Source organism: Megalobrama amblycephala, linkage group LG3 (genome assembly GCF_018812025.1).
Source record: "Megalobrama amblycephala isolate DHTTF-2021 linkage group LG3, ASM1881202v1, whole genome shotgun sequence".
Lineage (NCBI taxonomy): Eukaryota > Metazoa > Chordata > Actinopteri > Cypriniformes > Xenocyprididae > Megalobrama > Megalobrama amblycephala.
In genome coordinates this window covers 23359473-23378710 of record NC_063046.1, presented here as the reverse complement: position 1 = coordinate 23378710, position 19238 = coordinate 23359473, and the positions used below count along the sequence as shown (strand labels likewise).

At 37.6% G+C, this 19238-nt stretch overlaps 1 protein-coding gene across 1 annotated transcript in view; it reads left to right on the top strand.

Annotated features, from left to right (window-relative positions):
- The window catches only part of cdh16 (cadherin 16, KSP-cadherin), a 52508-nt gene that overhangs the window by 13286 nt on the left and 19984 nt on the right, over positions 1–19238 (top strand). The window contains exons 7-12 of the mRNA XM_048184674.1: positions 760–956; positions 7821–7946; positions 13261–13411; positions 13510–13722; positions 14153–14229; positions 16662–16853. Coding sequence (XP_048040631.1) covers positions 760–956; positions 7821–7946; positions 13261–13411; positions 13510–13722; positions 14153–14229; positions 16662–16853 — 956 coding nt within the window. The remainder of the gene's footprint in view (positions 1–759; positions 957–7820; positions 7947–13260; positions 13412–13509; positions 13723–14152; positions 14230–16661; positions 16854–19238) is intronic.

The following is a 19238-nucleotide window of genomic DNA, read 5'->3' as shown; positions in this document are numbered from 1 at the left end:
ATCACAGTGTAAAACATGAATTTTACCCGCAGGTGGCGCTATGACTGTGACTGAATATTGCCATGTAGACATCTTCAGGCCAGGACTCTAATAAAACATGTGAAGTTTGGGGCAGATCGGACATTGTATGCCCGAGTTATAACAACTTCCTGTTTCATGGCGAAACATCGAACTTTGTCAGGCTGCCATGGAGACGCCCTTCAGTGAAAACTCAAGATCTTCGTAATTTAACGTCGCAAAGGGCTTTAGATTAGACTGACCAAATATGATGTTGATCTAATTAAAGCTCTAGGATGAGTTTAAGTTTATTGGGCTGTTACATGTGTCTACCGACTTTCACACCTGTACCTCACACCATTGGTGCTCGGGCCCTAATTACATGTAGCAGATCTATACAGGTGGAACTAGGGAAGGTGGAGGGTTTCAGAGGAACTCTGAAAGCACGCTGCAAACTGGTACAGCAAACACTGACCAACTATTTAAATGTTGAGCAGCAAACTCATTGGCTGCAGATGCAGCAGGAACCAATCAGCTTGTTCCATGTAGTTAACGATGTAATTGTCAGCAGGTTGCATTTAGGACTTATCAGCCTGCGCCATCTAGAGTCTCATGACAGAACTTGGTATTTAATTTAGATTTTACATATAAGATACTTTTGCTAAATAGTTTCCCCTTTTTAGCCGTTGTTGGTGTGATGATGATTTTATGTTTTATGTTAGCCATTTGTGGGTTGTTTCTTAATAGTGTCCATCTATCCAGGTGCCTCCACGCTAGATCCAGAGATGTGTGGCCGCTACAAGCTCTCGGTGATGGTACAGGATATGGCTGGCAAGGCCAACGCTTTCTTCTCGACTGGAACTGTGTTGGTGGAGGTGACTGGGAATGCATGGGCCTCACCTGATCCTGTGAGACTTCAGGAGAATCTGCCTGGACCATATCCTATCCCAATTTCACAGGTAAGATGAAATCAAGGGCTTTAGATGCGCTAGCGGCATGAGATAGACATCCTGTGTGTATAAATTTATCATAGTTGAGTCTATATTGCATTCATCCTCTTCAAAGGCAAGTGCGGCAGCATTCCACAATTGCATATGGCTTTCATCATGACATGACCTTTTGCTTGATGTTCAGATTTTATGATATTAATCATGACTCACTGCCATCTTAACATAGAGTCTCTGTTTCTGAAACACCTGATATTGTGATAGTTGATATGGGGCATCTACTTTTGACCTCTTAGCACTTATCTTTAGTTTTTTTATATTTAACTCCACAGCAAAGGTAAAATCTAGGTAGACAATTAACATGTAACATCAGAAAATGCTTGAATACAGCCAGCAATATCAGAGTACAATTGTGCAATGTGTAGTGGAAAGTATGTATGGTGTGTTTACAGAATAATCTTTATTACCATCACAAGTTGTTTGTGGGTTTGTGACAAAAGATCCTCTGCTCTCTCCTTCATGGATGCCTCCTACACACACCAGCGCATTTCCACCCACTAAAATTCGTGGATCACAAAAATGCTTTTCTTTCCCAACCAAGGCTACTCAAGTAGGGGTACTCAAGTAGTGTGGAAGGATTGTCATGTTACTTTTTAATCCTAAAACAGAAAATATTCAAAAATATTAGGGTGAGTATTAGGTTTTTCATGGTTGAGAACCACTGATCTACACACATAAGCCTTCCAGCTACACTGTAAATAGTGACTTTTCGAAGTTTTAATAAAAAAGATTATTGGAGTAAATTTTACTAGAAAATACTAGTCTTTCTACTCAATTTCTGATTTTTATTTAATTTAATTTGAAAATTATTTCAAAGTTTTTTTTTTTTTTTCAGTGTATGGAGCTACAAAAGACAGAAATGGTTGAGACACTGTGCTGTATTACAGTATTACTTTTGATGTAAGCAATTGAATTTTAATATATTAACTTAATATATAATATATTAACTTAATATTTCAGATTAAATTGCTCATATTTTATATTCATAATTAAAATTTTAAATTCATATTTTATAGTTCATAATTTATTTGATGTAAGGGAGTCGGAGAAGAAACAATAAGATGTGTGCTGTGTCTGTCTGGATTTTCTTTTCTTTTTTTTAATGGGAAAAGCCTTTTCCCACCCACTCATGTGTGCTGTGATGGGCATGTGGGTGGCTGGAGTTACACTGGTTATGAAACAGATTAGTGGTCATCAAGGACTCTGTGTGTCGTGCATTTCTCTCTGTCTTTCATAGCAACACTGCAGTACAGCGTTGGCTGTGCTCTCATTTCATCCTTCTCAATTTTTCTATTTTTAAAATAGTATAGAAATAAAATAAAAAAATTCTCAATCCTCTTAACTCCATGTGTTCCTACAAAACACTTTTGGTATTTCAGATAAAGAGCTTTATTTGATCATAATGCTTAGTGGATGACTTGAGCTTGGGATGTCAGCTTTGTTTGTTTGCTCTCACGTAAATCCATCAAGTACAGGGGTGCCACAATTCAGGAGAGCAGCTAAATTCGGCAGTTGCCCGTTCTTCATCCCCATTTCATCCATATTTAGGTGATGCCACAATAGTGCAATCAAATTTTTCTCTCCTCTTTGTTTTTGTTCAAATTGACCCTAGATGAGAAATCACAGCTCAAGAGTCACAATTTGCTGTTTGAGAATAAGTGTGTAAGATAGAATAAGATAGAATGACAGCCCAGGTGAAAAAAAGTACATTTCTATAATATACTTAAAGTGCTCTATTTTCGTGCACTAATTTTGTACTTAATATACTAAAAATTCTTCTTTAGTACTTCTTAAGATAATCTTAAGAACATCTAAGTGTACTCAACTGTGCTATTTTGAGACAGCATGAAGAGCACTTTAAGTATATTATAGAATTGTACTTTTTTTCACCTGGGAGCAAAGGCATTTTAAAGGGTTAGTTCACCCAAAAATGAAAATTATGTCATTAATGACTCACCCTCATGTCGTTCCAAACCCGTAAGACCTCCGTTCATCTTCGGAACACAGTTTAAGATATTTTAGATTTAGTCCGAGAGCTTTCTGTCCCTCCATTGAAAGTGTAGGTACGGTGCACTGTCCAGCAAGGTAATAAAAACATCATCAAAGTAGTCCATGTGACATCAGTGGGTTAGTTAGAAGTTTTTGAAGCATCGAAAATACATTTTGGTCCAAAAATAACAAAAACTACGACTTTATTCAGCATTGTCTTCTCTTCCAGGTCTGTGTATATCCACAGTGACGCTGCTTCTTCTTCTTCTACGGCGGTTGGCATCCAGCTTATTGGTGCATTACCACCCCCTTCTGCTCTGGACAGTGATGCTGATGACGTGTTATGTAGTGCACCCGAGCTTCGTTTACAGTCTGAGGGAGACGCACGCTGTATTCAAGCTATTCTACATTGTTTGTATTTTAGTATTGCTATATTTTTTTAAATGGTGCATAGGTGTGCATGTCGCGGATGTCCTAATCGCGTCACAGTCCGGAGCAGAAGGGGGCGGTAATGCACCAAGCTGGATGCCAACCACCTTAGAAGAAGAATAAGCAGCGTCACTGTGGATATACACAAACCTGGAAGAGAATACAATGCTGAATAAAGTCGTAGTTTTTGTTATTTTTGGACCAAAATGTATTTTCGATGCTTCAAAAACTTATAACTAACCCACTGATGTCACATGGACTATTTTGATGATGTTTTTATTACCTTTCTGGACATGGACAGTGCACCGTACCTACACTTTCAATGGAGGGACAGAAATCAAGTCTGTGGAGATTGTCATGAAGCTTCGGGCTGAACATTTTCATTGTCCCCAGTAAATATTGCTAGATGCTGGTGTGCTTTTAATTAAAATTGTCTTGCTTAAACAGGAAATGCTCTACAGGTTCTTGGATTTCACTCCTCTAAAGCCGGGGACACACTTAACGACTAGCTAAAACATTCTAAGACTGAACTCAACACACAAAGATTGTTTCCTTTGACTCAAGCAGATTTAAATACTTACACATGGAATTTAAACGCCGACTGTAAACACCGACTGAACGCAACTGGCTCTGACACGGTGCGTTTGGGCATGATCGGTTGTAAGTATCAAATTACATTCATAATCGGCCTTACAATCGTTAAGTGTGTCCCCGGCTTAAGCCTGATTATTCTGTCCTGTTCTGGCCTTGTTCATTCTGTCTGTTCTGGACTTTTCGCAAAGTTTGAGCCCATTCCAATTTAATGTATTACTATTTCGTTGTGAAATTGCTTTTTTAGCTTTGTGAACTAGACGGACATGTTTGATCATTGTGCCAATTTTATTTTTTTTTAAGATGCCATATCATGTTAAATTAAGTAAAACTCATCTAGAGACCCTGCATTCATTTCCTGTATTCAAAACAGTGGCACTCTTGGGTAAGACTCTGAACAGGCAGTGAGATGCGGCACACTAGGCAAAACAGTCAAAGATGTCCATCTAGCTCATGTTTACATAGAAAAAACTCTAAGAAATCATGGCAGTGGAACATAAAAGCACTGTGTGAACCTGCCCTAACATTTTCTTTTAGATTTTAAACATACAAAAGCCCTGGTGTGTTAAGGTGTGGCCATATTTACCGCTATTCTGCAAATTTTTGCAGGTCAAATTTCAATAGGAATCTGCGTGATCTGGAAAAAAATGTGAAATGCTTGAGCTCTTTAAAGTTGGGTGGATTCTGATTGACTGTAAATATTTTTATTGTTTATTAGCTGGAAAAAAAATTGTTCTGAAAGTGATTTCAACAATATTGTTCTTCCGTGTCGTTGTTATTACAATTGTGTTCTGAACCCCCATATTCTTATAGATTTAGAATGATTATTAAAACTTATGGAGTAGTTAGGGGTTCAAGCACCAAAACATTCAAGGTGGGTGGACTATAACTCATGAATGGAAATATGTTCATCAAACTCAGCACACTTACTTCCCCGCAACTTTTTTCAAAAGTTGGACAAATTCTTATTTTGCCCACTGATCTATATTCATATTTATATAGATCAATGATTTTGGCATTATGATGTCATCTAGTGACATTTAGCTACCAGTTTTAGCTACTTTGAATTGAAAGCAGTTGGCAACACTGATTACCATTAGTTGATAAATGTGCTTCAGTGGAAATGTAAATAATGGCGTCTATATTATCAAATTGAGCCCGAATCAGACCCAGATAGCAGTAATGATGAAAAGGGTCAAGCAAAACCTCTGCAAGCACGGTTTATTTCTGTTTGTATTTGCGTCAAAGTGTTTAGATGCTGTCACTTATAAATGTTACTGCTGTTTGTTAGCGTTTAATATACGGTTTTATCCTGATTAAAGCTTTACTGTTGCCAAATACATGACTGAGTAGTAGCATTTTTGTAAAGATAGCGTTTAATTTATAGTGTGAACAACTGTTTGTCTATAAACAGAAGTTTGTCATTTTTTGGGGGGGTTTTCTTGGAGAAGTATGCAATAGAATATTGGTCTTTGTTTGCGTCCTTGATGCAACCAAAAAATAGCAACAGAACTACATTTAAAAAACATGTACAAACAATAAAACATACTTACAGTTAAGGGCCCACAGCAGTTTCTGGGAACTGCTTCATCTTTCAGTAATAGCCTTGGTGCAAATCCAGCATTGAACTTGTGTAGATTCTGGAAGCTGTTTTCCGTGCCGAATCCAGTGTAGACAGGGTTTTTTACAGTCGATGGTGAAGACAATATCACTGATTATTATTATAATGGGTTCTATTATCTTTTGACGCGTCGCATCGCTCGTTCAGTGTAGACAACTCTTCCGCTTCCATATGCCGCGTGACATGGCCTCGCCCACTTTGTTGCGTGTTCCCGTGGGCGTGTTTTGCAGGGTTTATGATTTCACCGACCCGGGAAGAAGCTCATTGTAGTCCAAACCGGTCATTTTTGTAGGCATTAAACTGCCATAACTTTAAAAGACAATAACTCCGTTTGCATTGAACTTTCAGCGCTGTAACTTTGCAGATAGTGTTTATGCTCAAGCAGCAACATTACACACTAACTGAAGTTAAAAAAGTGAAATCTCAATGAACCACCCCTTTAAAAATGATATATTTCCTATAGTAAATTGCCTGTATTTGCTGTAAATGGTCTTTTCCATCTATGATCCAGATGGTGACAGACTTGCTAATTAAAACATAATACCTTTTTACACATGTGCTTAAAGACATTAAAGGATTAGTTCACCCCAAAATGAAAATTGACATTTATTACTCACCCTCATGCCGTTCCACACCCATAAGACCTTTGTTAATCTTCGGAACACGAATTAAGATATTTTAGTTGAAATCCGATGGCTCCGTGAGGCCTCCATAGGGAGCAATGACATTTCCTCTCTGAAGATCCATAAAGGTACTAAAAACATGTTTAAATCGGTTCATGTGAGTACAGTGGTTCAATATTAATATTATAAAGCGACGAGAATATTTTTGGAATGCCAAAAAAAAACGAAACAACGACTTATTTAGTGATGGCCGATTTCAAAGCACTGCTTCAGGAAGCATCGGAGTGTACATCAGTGTATATTACAGCTATATTTACATTTATCGTCTTTGTTTGTTTGTTTGTGTGTTTGTTTGTTTTTGGGGGGGTTACCTTATATTATTGTGATCAAAATGAGTTGTCTCACAATCTCAACACAACTCATGCTTTTCATTTTATAAGCACAGTAAATATAAAAGGGTCCATTATGGATGAGTAAATTATCTTTTTACTTTGATTAGAGATTCACACCAATGACTCCTATGAGTGATGGAGCATTTCCAAATCAGTATACTTAAGAATGAGGATGAGGCTACAACTTTATCTAATAGTTACACAAAAGTGACTCTAAACATGTGGTGAGTTCTATTGTCAGCCAGCTCGAGGACCAACACCTGCATGATAATAGAAATTAAATGAGTTTTTTTTTTTTCTTTTGTGATAACAAGAAAACAAAACTGAATGAAAATAATTGTGCCCTCTCCTGTATTAACCTGCATCTCCTAAGTGAAACTTGAGCATGGGTGGACTGCCAAAGCATCATTCTCCTTATCGCAAGAATACATTTTCATCATCAAACTGTTAACACTCTCTCTTGTCAATCCACAGCACTTAAGCATCAAAGGCATGAACTGACTCGTCCTAAGAGGATTCTATCACTTCTATCAAAAACAGACCATGGAAACTAAATAGATGACATCACCTTAGTTGGTGCTCACCATTTTTAGAACAGCAGGACGACACTAATCTCTTCAAAGCTCTGCTCCCTTGACGGTTCATAACAGTGTGGGCAGGTCATCTTTAGAGAGGCCCACTGATGTATACAAAGTGCTTGAGTTTGGAGAGCCATCTCCATAACAAACGGCTGGAGGGCGAGGTATTGAGGAGATACACATGTCCCCCTCGCTCTCCCCTCTCCTTCTTCGGTGCGTTTCCACACCCTTTCCAGGACCGTTTGCATTATTTGTGGCAGCGGAGTGGAAAATCCCTCCATCGCAAGGGCAGCTGGTTTGTTTTGGCAGGTGCCGGCCTCACTACACTTATCAGCTAACTCTCAGCAGTGCCTAAACATGCAGGGTTTTCCTCAAACACTGTATCTCATCGTTGTTTAAATCTGATGTCCAAGCCATTTAGACGGTGCCCTCACAGGTGCCTTGTGAACATTGCATAAGAAAGCAGTCTTGATTTTAAGATTATCCTTTGGGTATACACTTTCACTCAAGTTAACTACTGTTAATGTCTTCAGTAATATTGATTGCTTATGTTGTGTTTGTGTGCGTGTGTGTGTTTGTGTGTGTCTTTACAGGTGAAGTGGAGTGGCAGTCCAGTTGAATATAGTCTTGAGGGAGAGTTTCCAGAAATGTTGTTCACTATCAACAGGGAAGGAATCATTTACCTGAATGCTCCTCTGGACAGAGAAACACAGGACCAGGTGAAAGATAAACAACTCTGTCATACATTTTTTACATCAATGTTTAATGTGGTGAATCCTGTCTGAATTTCATTAAAACAGAATGAACGGTTTTGCTGTTGAATATTTAAAAAAATCAGAGAACAAAAGTGAGAACTGTAAAAACTCACTCTGGAGTACCTCCTACTCCATTTTTAACCCCAATATAATTTAATAATTTTAAATTATAATAAATAATAAATAAATAATAATAAATAATTTTTCTATCTATATTTCTTTCTTTAATCAAGTAGTCCAGCAGGGATCAAGCTTGAGCCAAGATTTGCACTCAAGTCCGTTTTGGACACCGCTTCAAATCTGTTTACCTATGTCATGTGTAACCCCTCCGGGTCTACTCGCCCCACTCCGATTCGAACCAGCATGGGAGGAGGGTGCACTAACAAGGACGCTAAAGACCGCAGCAGTCACTAGCTGGCCTCTGTTACACATGCTTGAGGATTGTGAACTAATAAATATACACTACCATTCAAAAGTTTGGGATTGATATGATATTTTTAATGTTTTTGAAAAGAGATATATGCTCACCAAGGCTGCATTTAACTTATTAAAAATCAAGTTATTATTGTGAAATATTGGTAAAATTTAAAATATGTGTTTTCTATTTTTATACATTTCAAAATGTAATTTATTCCTGTGACGGCGGAATTTTCAGTAGCAACTGCAGCCTTCAGTTTCACATGATCCTTCAGAAATCATTCTAATATACTGATATGGTGCTTAACTAACAATTCTTATTATACATTTTGAAAACAGCTGTGTTGCTTAAATTGTTTTTTGGAAATGTTTGAGGAATAGAAAGTGTTTGATGAATAGAAAGTTCAAAAGAACTATTAATTTGAAATACATTTATTTGAAATAGAATTAAAAATGTATTTAATTTTAATCAATTAAATCAATGCATCTTTTCAGAATAAAAGTATTATTTTTTTAAAACAAAAACTTACTAACTCCAGACTTTTGAATGGTACAAAAAAAAAGTCGCTGTTTGGATTTTAATAGACAAATACTTAAGAGTCTATGGATGGATCATTATTACAGCGATTATTATTTTTCTAGCATGTTATATGTTTGACAACAGTTCTTTTAACCCTAAAAGATGGAGTGTGTAGCTTTTCTTTTCTTAAACAACCATGTATTAAGATGTATCATGGCCATATTCCTGGATGACAATGTCAAGATTCATCAGGCTCAAATTGTGAAAGAATTGTTGGGAGGGAGCATGAACAATCATTTTCACACATGAATTGGCACTGACCTTAACCTCAGTGTAAGTTGTTTTGGGATGTGCTGGATGAGACTTTACAGAGTGCTCACCTCTTGCAATGTCAATACAAGATCTTTTCACAATTTTAACCCTGGTGAATCTTGACATTGTCATCCTGGAACATGGCCATGATGCATCTTCCTACATGGTTGTTTAAGAAAAGAAAAGCTACACACTCCATTTTTAAGGGTTAAAAGAACCGTTGCCAAACATATAACACGATAGAAACATAATAATCACTGTAATAATGATCCATTCATAGATTCTTAAGTATTTGTCTATTAAAATCCAAACAGCGACTTTTTTTTTTTGCCCGGGCAGTGTATAATCAGCAAGTTAAGCCCAAAAAAAAATCCACTTTAGTTCCATTTAAATTAATTGTTGTGTGAAATACTCAATGAAAAGTCCTAAATAAATAGCCCAATGGATCAAAGAATAATGAAACTTTCTCAACATTCTCAATCAATAGCCAAATATCAACAACTCCATGGCTGAATTGGCTCAATAGGAACGCCTCAGAGAAACTTTGTATCTGTCCTCATCAGTAGTACAGGGAAATCCCAATCTTTTTTTTTTTCTAATCACACAATGAAGTTAGAGACTTCACTACTCAAGCTACATTATGTAACTTGCATAGCATCAAATGTCCCATGATGTTGCAGTGTCACTAGGTATATGCAGGGCTGGAAATGGCTGAGATTCACTGGGGGGACTCTATATGGGAAGGAATTTTTTTTATATGTATATACTTTCAATGACTTTTCAGATGTATTTAAAATAAAATATTATTCGATTATATAATATGCTAACATTAATCGAGCCTATTTCATGTTTCCTCCAAACAATATTTTCTTAATTATCAAAGGTCAATGAACAACATTTATGAATTGTGTGTGGCACAAACATGTTAATTCAACAGAATCTTTGCTGATTTTCAACTGCTGATTTTTACTCAATAAACTGCAAGATTCTGAAAAATTGAGAATCACATTTTTTTAAAGTGTTCACAATTCTCCCATGATTCTGAATAGACCACTAAAAAAAATAAATGTAATTTACTGATTCTGACATCATGTTAGTTGCTGCAGTCTATTTCCAAAATATTAATTATTTTGAATGAATTTTTTTTTATAAAAATCAGTTTGAATAAATGATTCAATGACTCAATTATAAAGATGTCACTTGTTTCATAGATGAATCAACATTTTTGAACAATTCTTTGTAATGAATGTATCAATGACACATATATTAACAATAATTTGTCGCCACCTACTGGTGTAACGATGTAATTGATGCAATCTTTATTTGAAGTATCAAGTTACTTTCAAAGGGTAATTTACTCTATTTTGTTCACTTCCATTTGGGATGGGGGGACTGGTTGTCTTCCTTGGTTGCGAGGAGTTTGGGTTTGCTCCCTCGTGAGGTTTATTTGTTTGTTTGTTGCTTTATTTTTGCAAAATGGTCCACACATGCAGAGTTGGTTGATAACACAACTGCAATAAAGTAACAGCCTATAGTTAACAATTAATTGTTTACAAAGTGCCATGGGAAGTCAAACTATCTACTTAAAATGTTCTTATACCGAACATGTTAATTCTTGGAGTACAGCCAGGTTTTTCCTAATGGGCATATATGTCACACTAGTAGAACACATTTTACACATGAGGAAAACTAAAGTTTAGTCAATTATTCAAGAAGATACATGATTCTAACTTGTACTTGGCCTTATGAAAAAGTAGTTCTTCTAATTGTTTAACCATAGCATTTGTTACAATAAATAATTACAGCTAGACCATTGATGGCTCCTCATTGCATGCTTAGGGAAATGTTAACTTTTCTCTCTCTCCCTTTTTAAAAAAAAAAATCTATTGCCTTAATAGATTATATATTATAAATTCTTGAACAAGTTAGTTAAAATGTACCACAATAAATACAATAGAACGTGAATAAATTCTAGGAAAAGTGGTCATGAAGTTTAAAAAGCTTGCAAGATCATCGTCATGTTTTCCCTTCTTTTCATCAGTCTTTTTAGTGGCTGTTTTTAGATCATGATGACTTTCTCCATAACGTTTTACTACATTCTCAATAGGATTCAAATGAAACTCATTTGAATTCTATTGAGAACGTTCTATTTTATCATAGGAACGGCTCGCGCAAATCTTATCACACTTTTGGAGCGCGCTGGTGAACGCGCCTGCGGTGATTCGCGTGCGGTGCGCCACTCATGCTTATAAAAGCTCCGAACGCGCGATTTATACAATTAAAGCTGCTGTAGGTAACTTTTGTAAAAAAAAATATTTTTTACATATTTTTTAAACCTGACATTATGTCCTGACAGTAGAATATGAGACAGATAATCTGTGAAAAAATCAAACTCCTCTGGCTCCTCCCAGTGGTCCTATTGCCATTTGCAGAAATACACCGCTCCCGGTAAGAAACAACCAATCAGAGCCAGGAGGAGTGTCTTAGCAGTGTCAATCAATCAAGCTCGCGTGCGCGCTGATCACACTCCTCTCATGCACAGTGTACAGGCGTAAATTCAAGATTACCGTTGTGCCGCAGCTTTGCTTTTGGCGAAATAAAACGATGTTATATGCAAAGGACCACCCTGAAATCTACAAGAAACCACGCCATACATAATTTGTCAGTCCTGTTTTGAAATTATCTTAGTTGTGTAGTTCTTAAAAAATTAAACAAATCAAGCAGGGATACTTACTTGTCAAGCAGAAATGTGGCTGACTCTGCATCGGTTTTTAATCCGTTCAGGACACGTAGCTCCCTCCACCTCGGAAAGCCGCTCCGATATTTACCCTCGTTTTATTTCGGGCTCTATCTAATTCTTTCTTTTGGCTTTTTTATCATCGTCATCTGTCTTTTTCCGTTTACCCGTCTTTATTTTATGAGCAGGTGCCACTCGAGGAATTGGCAGTTTGGATTGTTTTTCCGCCATAAGCAAAGCTGCGGCACACCGGTAATCTTGAAGCCTGTATGCGCTGGCGCTGTGCATGAGAGGAGTGTGATCAGCGCGCACGCGAGCTTGATTGATTGACACTGCTAAGACACTCCTCCTGGCACTGATTGGTTGTTTCTTACCGGGAGCGGTGTATTTCTGCAAATGGCAATAGGACCACTGGGAGGAGCCAGAGGAGTTTGATTTTTTCACAGATTATCTGTCTCATATTCTACTGTCAGGACATAATGTCAGGTTTAACAAATATGTAAAAAAAAAATTTTTTACAAAAGTTACCTACAGCAGCTTTAATTAACAGCCTGATTCTATGTTTCGGTGTGGTGGTGGTTAGAGTACCGGCAACATGGGAAAAGTGCCGGTACATAAAACAAAGCGTTGGTACGCTACAGATTAAAGAAGTGCCGGCCCACTTCGAGCACTGAGTAGATCGCGTGGGTGTTTGAACCCAGATTGCGATCTTTTTATGATTAATCATGCAATTTTATTGCGCTATATTTTTGCGCTGAATCGGTTTCGTTTTAGTCTAATGAGTGAATAAATACAGAAATTATTTCATTTCTATAAAAAAAAAAATCGAACCAATTTGAACCGGAACGCCGTCCCCCCTTGAAATTCACTCCGGGGACGCCGTCCCCCCTCGTTACCCCCATTTCCACCCCTGGGTATATGTACTTACTTCTCTGCCATCAGAGAGATTCAAACATCAAACTAGCCACTTTGACTGAACATCTTCAAATTTATAACTAAGTTCAGTTGCCTGTGAATTTTAGCCAACAGATGTCCTAACAGGTATGTGACAGGTGTTAAAATAAACACATTTTATTCTAATAGACTGTTCTAAATACATTTTAATAGTCAATTGTAGTACATATTGGAATTTAAGTGAGCCTGACTTCTTTTCATCATGAAGTACTCCAGGTCACACACTATTATACTGTACATCAATAGGCAGATGACATACAGTTCTAATTTCTTTGCAAATGAGAATTCACAAGAATGATTTTAGATTACTACTCCTTTCTTTGTCCCCCCCCTTTTAGTTTCATATTGACATAGTGGTGGAAAGGCCAGATGGCAGAGAGATTGCTAAGCCTGTGGAGCTGAGAGTGATGGTGGGGGATGCCAATGACAATAGGCCCACATTCCCACAGATGCAGTACCACACTGTGGTCAAGGAGCTTGCGACTAAAGGTTACACAGACATACGTGCACAATATAAACACTAAATCCTATGTAAACACTAAAACAAAGCAAATTGTTAAACGAGTGATATGATCTTCTGGTCACAGGTACAGAGATTCTCACAGTCCAAGCAGCTGATAACGATGATCCGAAAACCGACAACGTGCGGATCTTTTATCGGCTGGTGGGCCAGATGCCCGAGTCTCCTCGAAATTTGTTCCGTGTGGACCGGGACTCGGGAGTGATCACAGTGCAGGCGGACAGCATGGAGGGCACCGCTCCACAGTACACACTCACCATCACAGCAGAGGATGCTAAAGGTTGATACATTCTCAACATTGATCAATGCAAAAATAGTCTAGTTAGAATGGCACCATGTAATTTAGTGTCATTTTGTGCAATTTTCTCTGATTGGTTTGCATGATTAGAGACCCTTCTTTTTTCAGATTTCACATTGTGATGCTCAAAAATAATTTCCTATAACACCTGAGGTAGTTAGTGTAGTTATGGAGCACAATCTCTGTCATTTTATTGACCCGACTAATGGCTCTCAAAATGTCACTTCTTTCCACATACAAAGTACGACTACTCTATCAGCTGACATAAATAATATGCCATGTAAAATCTAATTTGCTGTCAGACGGCAACATGAGATCTTTTAAGACATTTTTATGAACCTTAAATGGCAGTCACTAATGCTGTGATATTGTTAAAATAGATAATTAAAATGTTTTTTGACTTGTTCCTCAGGGCTGAACAGCTCCTGCACTGTCATAGTCAAAGTTCTGGATGAAAATAACAACCCACCTATCTTCTCCCATCATGAGGTAAAAGCTGGTTTCAGTTTTGTAAATGAGATCAATTCTCTTTGGACACTTGATGTTGTTGCTGTCATCCCAGCTTCTCTCTCACACTTTCTTTCTTTTTATCTCTGTGTGTGAGAGTGTATGTACAAGACCTGTGTTCTAGAAAATGTGATTTACAGAGACAGAGGAGATAAAGAGCTTTCAGGGGGAATCCATGCTTTAATCTTGGGCTTATGGACATGTAATAATTTAGCTGTGAGTGTTTCTTTTTTGGTTTTGAGCACTACAAATGGACAGTGTTCTGCTATAATAGGATGACACCAATCAGGACAGTTTACTCACATTGATTCTGTATTTCACCAGTAATGTTCTGAGATCTTTGATTGCTTGCCAGTTAAATGCATTTTTTCAGTCACTTTATTGTGACTTACACATTTGAAATTGAAAAGCAGAGTATAATTTCTAATTACTGATCTATTTTGTTATATTCAAGGTGCCAGATCTCTACCACCATCACCAAAAAAACAAAACAAAAAAAAATATTTTATGTTGTGAAGCCTAAACTCACTCATAGCATTTAAAGGATTGATTTTAGTTTCTCTTTTTTTCTTTTTTGGACAAATGCATATGGAATTGTAATATGAGCCATTTTTTCAGCTGTCAACCAGAACATTAAAGTAATTATCACCTTATCTGTATGGGCCAGAGTGTAATCTCAGTGTATCCATTATTACATTCAGTGAGCGAAAGTAATATACTTTTCTGAGATCTTATTGTAAAGCATTTTTTACAGAACATGTCTGATTCTGCTATTTTTGGAAGAATTTCTTATCCTGAGGTGATGTTCTAAATATGACCGCTTACTAATTTGTAGCGCCGTCTATTTACGGTACATGAGCGCATTCACTTATGCGGAACAGCCTTGAGCACCTTTCTTATGTCATCATCTTTGTTCATTGATGTGGCTGAGTTGAATAATAAACAGTGAGATGGCTGACTAAAATGACTGGAAGAGAGGAGCAAAAGGGGGGATGGAGAGCAGATACAGAACAGAGCGGATGCAGAATGGAGGCAGGCATTGGTCCCTGATTTCTGGAAAACACCCTGAGTGTTTACGCCTACGTGTTGTGAATAATACAGGAGATGTACGTGGGTGCAGACAGAGTGCTGGTGTAAAGATGGAGGGCAGCTGCAGTGGAGGGGTAAAAAAGCGGTCCTGGCTTGAATTCAAGAGGTATATATAGATCCTCTTTGAAAGAATAGGAAGACATGCTCTGCTTTGCATTCTGAAAACATCCATAACTCTCACCTCACTGACTATCTGCCTTTCATTTTCATTATGTATCCCGCAATTTTGTTGACAATGAAGTTTGGTCACCATGATGCAGCCAGAAATTCTTAGATGGATGATGTGAAAGATAAATTGTGCTGAACAGCATCATTTGCAGAAATGAACACATACGTTTTCTTCTCTGCTGCTAGGCACTATGCCATGCCGACACATTCAGCTAATATTCTGGTTCCTCTCTTCCTCTGTCTCCTATTTCTCTCTCTCTCTCTCTCTCTCTCTCTCTCTCTCTCTCTCTGTGTAGGTAGAAACATTTTTGAGAGGGTTATGTCTGTATGTCAGGAGTTTAGTGGTGAAGTTCTGGGGGTGTTGACAATCCTTGGTTTGGAGATCAGTGAAAGAGTGACTAACATCTGAATTCAGCACTTCTGAAGACTCTGAAGTTCTTAAGGTCAACAACAATAATGCAAGCGGTCAAGGTTGTCTGGTTAGCATGGTGTCTACCAGCTCCAACTAGCAGATGTTGTAATTACGCCATCTGACTTCAGAAAACATCTTTCTCCATTGACAACAATATAAATTATTAAAATACTCTTCATAGTAAAAGTATAAAAGTCTTTCCTGTCAGTTTTGATCAATATAATACATCCTTGCTAAATCTCTCTAGCTCTCTCTAAACTGCAGAACATGCATCCATTTGGTCAATGTGTTTTCTAAATGGTGTGTTTTGCCATGATTCCATAGAGTTCCCCCAAAATGAGTTCCATGGATGTTAAAGATTCTTCATGGAACCATCAATGTGTCACATTTTTTGGTTGTAAAGCACACAATGAGGAAGATAGATTTCAAACTGAGTCTTTAATAATAATCCACAAGGAAAATAAGAATGAAGGTAGCAAGCAAGCAAACTAAACGTACACTGACGAGATCGGACAACTGAACACTGAAAACACAGGAAGTTAAGTACTAAGTCAAACAAGGTAATTAATGAAGCACAGCTGAACAGAATGACACAATCAAATCAGGAACCATGACAACAAATACAAACTCAGGCAGGGAGATACTGAAAACAAAGTCCGAACACAAAAGAACTGTGACAGTGCCAATAAAGAACCTTTATTTTTTATGTATCTTAGAAATCTTTCATTTCTTTCTGTCTCTCTAGTATGGACCCTTCCACCTGGCTGAGGACTCATCAGTGGGCACCACAGTAACTGTAGTGTCAGCATGGGACGCGGATGAGTGGGGTGGAGACAGCTGGCAGGTGGACTACAGACTTGAATCTGGGAATGAGGAGGAGGTTTTTACTCTAGTGACAGACAGACAAACCAATGAAGCTGCCCTCATCCTTGATAAGGTATCATCTCTGCCTGACTATACTACTGCCATTCATAATGTAGATAAACTTCAAACCAAGAATGTTCTTTAAAGTACAATCATACTTTTCAACAGTGTTTGAAATGAGGGTTGAGAGTAGCTAATGACTTTTTTTTTTTTTTTTTTTTTTTTTTTTTTTCGTTGGTCTGTTCTTTTTCACTGAATTAGGGAAAAAAATGTTGAGTTATCACCCTGACATAATGTGATTGTTCTTTGTTTATCCAACTTTTATTCTGAAATTGATGTTCCATCGGAAAGTTCTAAACACATTCAAGTGAACCACATGCAGAATGGGACTGACACTGGAGATGCTCATTGTCAAATTGTCAAAATGTATGATTGTTCATACTCTTGAGTTACTATAATTATCTCTGTGTTTACCTTCGCTGAACAGTTTCATTTATACAAGCTGATATTTTTATAGGTAACGTTAAGTGCATGGATGAGGTTTAAGTGTTAAATTGTTCACCATTCAACCCCCAAGAGTTCAGACACTTTTCAAGCAACATATTTCATGAAAATAAGTTTTTGTTATTTTGAGTATGAAGTAAATTATGAGAAAATGTCTAGTATCATTTGTTTCCAAATGCCACTTGGTTAGATCTAGCACAATAAATTTCTTACATTTTTAAATGGGATTTAGGTTTTCAAATACTTTTTGAAGCCATTGTATAAAAACAATCAGTTAAGTCATTCTTTAGCTGGCCATTCAGCCGGGGCTCAAGGCCTGATCCTCACCATGACCTACATTCCCTCCAGGTGATGCAGTTGTTCCACTGCAGGGTCACCAAAGCATATGATTAGTGTCACCGATTCCCTTGATCTTAAACTCTGTCCACCCTGTCTGTGATATACAACCAGTTTGATCCATTTCTTTTATTTATGTTCTAATAGCTTTACATCAGATTGCTAGCTGGGGGGTGGTGACATTTCAACTGACACATACATTGCGTTTATCTGTGTTCTCTTTTACTTTACTCAACTCTCTCAGATGTTGTTCTGTCACAGTAATTAAGTAATTGTATTCTTAGTTAGTGCTAATTAGAGTATGTCATGTTTGCAGCATGGATCCAGTCAATGCTGGAGACCACATATTTTCTGTATTTTTTTTTTTTTTCAGTAGAAGGACTGTTTTTAAGAAAACAACAGTAACAATTGTAATTTGTTGTTGCCTTGAAGCATGTTAGAGTAGTGGGCTGATGTTTTTACAGTTGTCAGGAGCTATAAACAATGTTTTTTGTGTTTGACTTTATGCAGGGATTGGCTGAGGATTTGAGAACAGCTCATTTCTTGTCCATGGTGACAGGTGTGCTGAACTCTCCTATGTATTCTGTGTGCAGCAAAAGGACAACTCATTATTGCAAGGGAAGGGCATAAAGCTTTGTGTAACAAATTTAGAAATTCATTATTGTAAATTAAAATTATAGAGTTTCTTATACTGATTTGAAAAAAAAAAAAAAAAAAAAAAAAGTGACATTATGACATTTAGACATATCATGACATTATGTCAACACTTCTGGCCGGGTGTCCACCAAAGCATTTTTTCCAGCGGCTAGCATACTTTTCCAATGTTTTCAATGGGAGCGCCGTGTTTTTTAAACGCCAGGAGTGTAACGAGGTGCTGAGCGTGTTTTTCACGCTCAAGCGCTCAGTGTTTTTTTTTTCACCAGTCGCCTCGAGTTGAAAAATGTTCCAACTTCGAGTAAAATGCTGCGCCTCATCACTGTCACTTTTTAGCTAGTCTCACATAGACTCTATCGCAGCTTTTATTGGCCAAGGACCACCCAAGAGGACGTTTGACGCAACCACGTTACGCAACCAATCACAGTTTGTTTTGTTCCGCGTTGTGCAAGTTTACTTCAGCAATGGAGCCGCAAACTTCACATACTTTTGAAAATCCAGCGTTTAGTTGATTCTGGTAAGCGCTCATTGTAACAGTTGTAAGCATGATGCCGTTCTTCTTCCATGAGGGGGTCACGTTATTTGTTTCCAGGCGGACCATTAAAGAACGTGACACAAACGTCTCACGGACATCCTAGAATTCAACCAACCAGATGACGACTTTGAAATTCCTGAAGCGTTTCCAGTTAAGTATGCCATATGCATCAGATATTCAGCCAGCAGTCCGTGGGCGTGACATCTGAGGCTGAGACTACTTTTTAGCCATCTGTCCAATCAGAGTGGAGGAGGGCGAGACAAATACAACACCGCCACATTCTGCTTGTACAACGTCAACAGATGACGACAACAAGAAGCATAATAACGGAAAAAAATTATTTAAAACAAGAACCAGAGCAAATACTTTACATTGTATTGACATTTTTATATAGAAACAGTACAGAAACAAACTATCTGTGAAATGAGG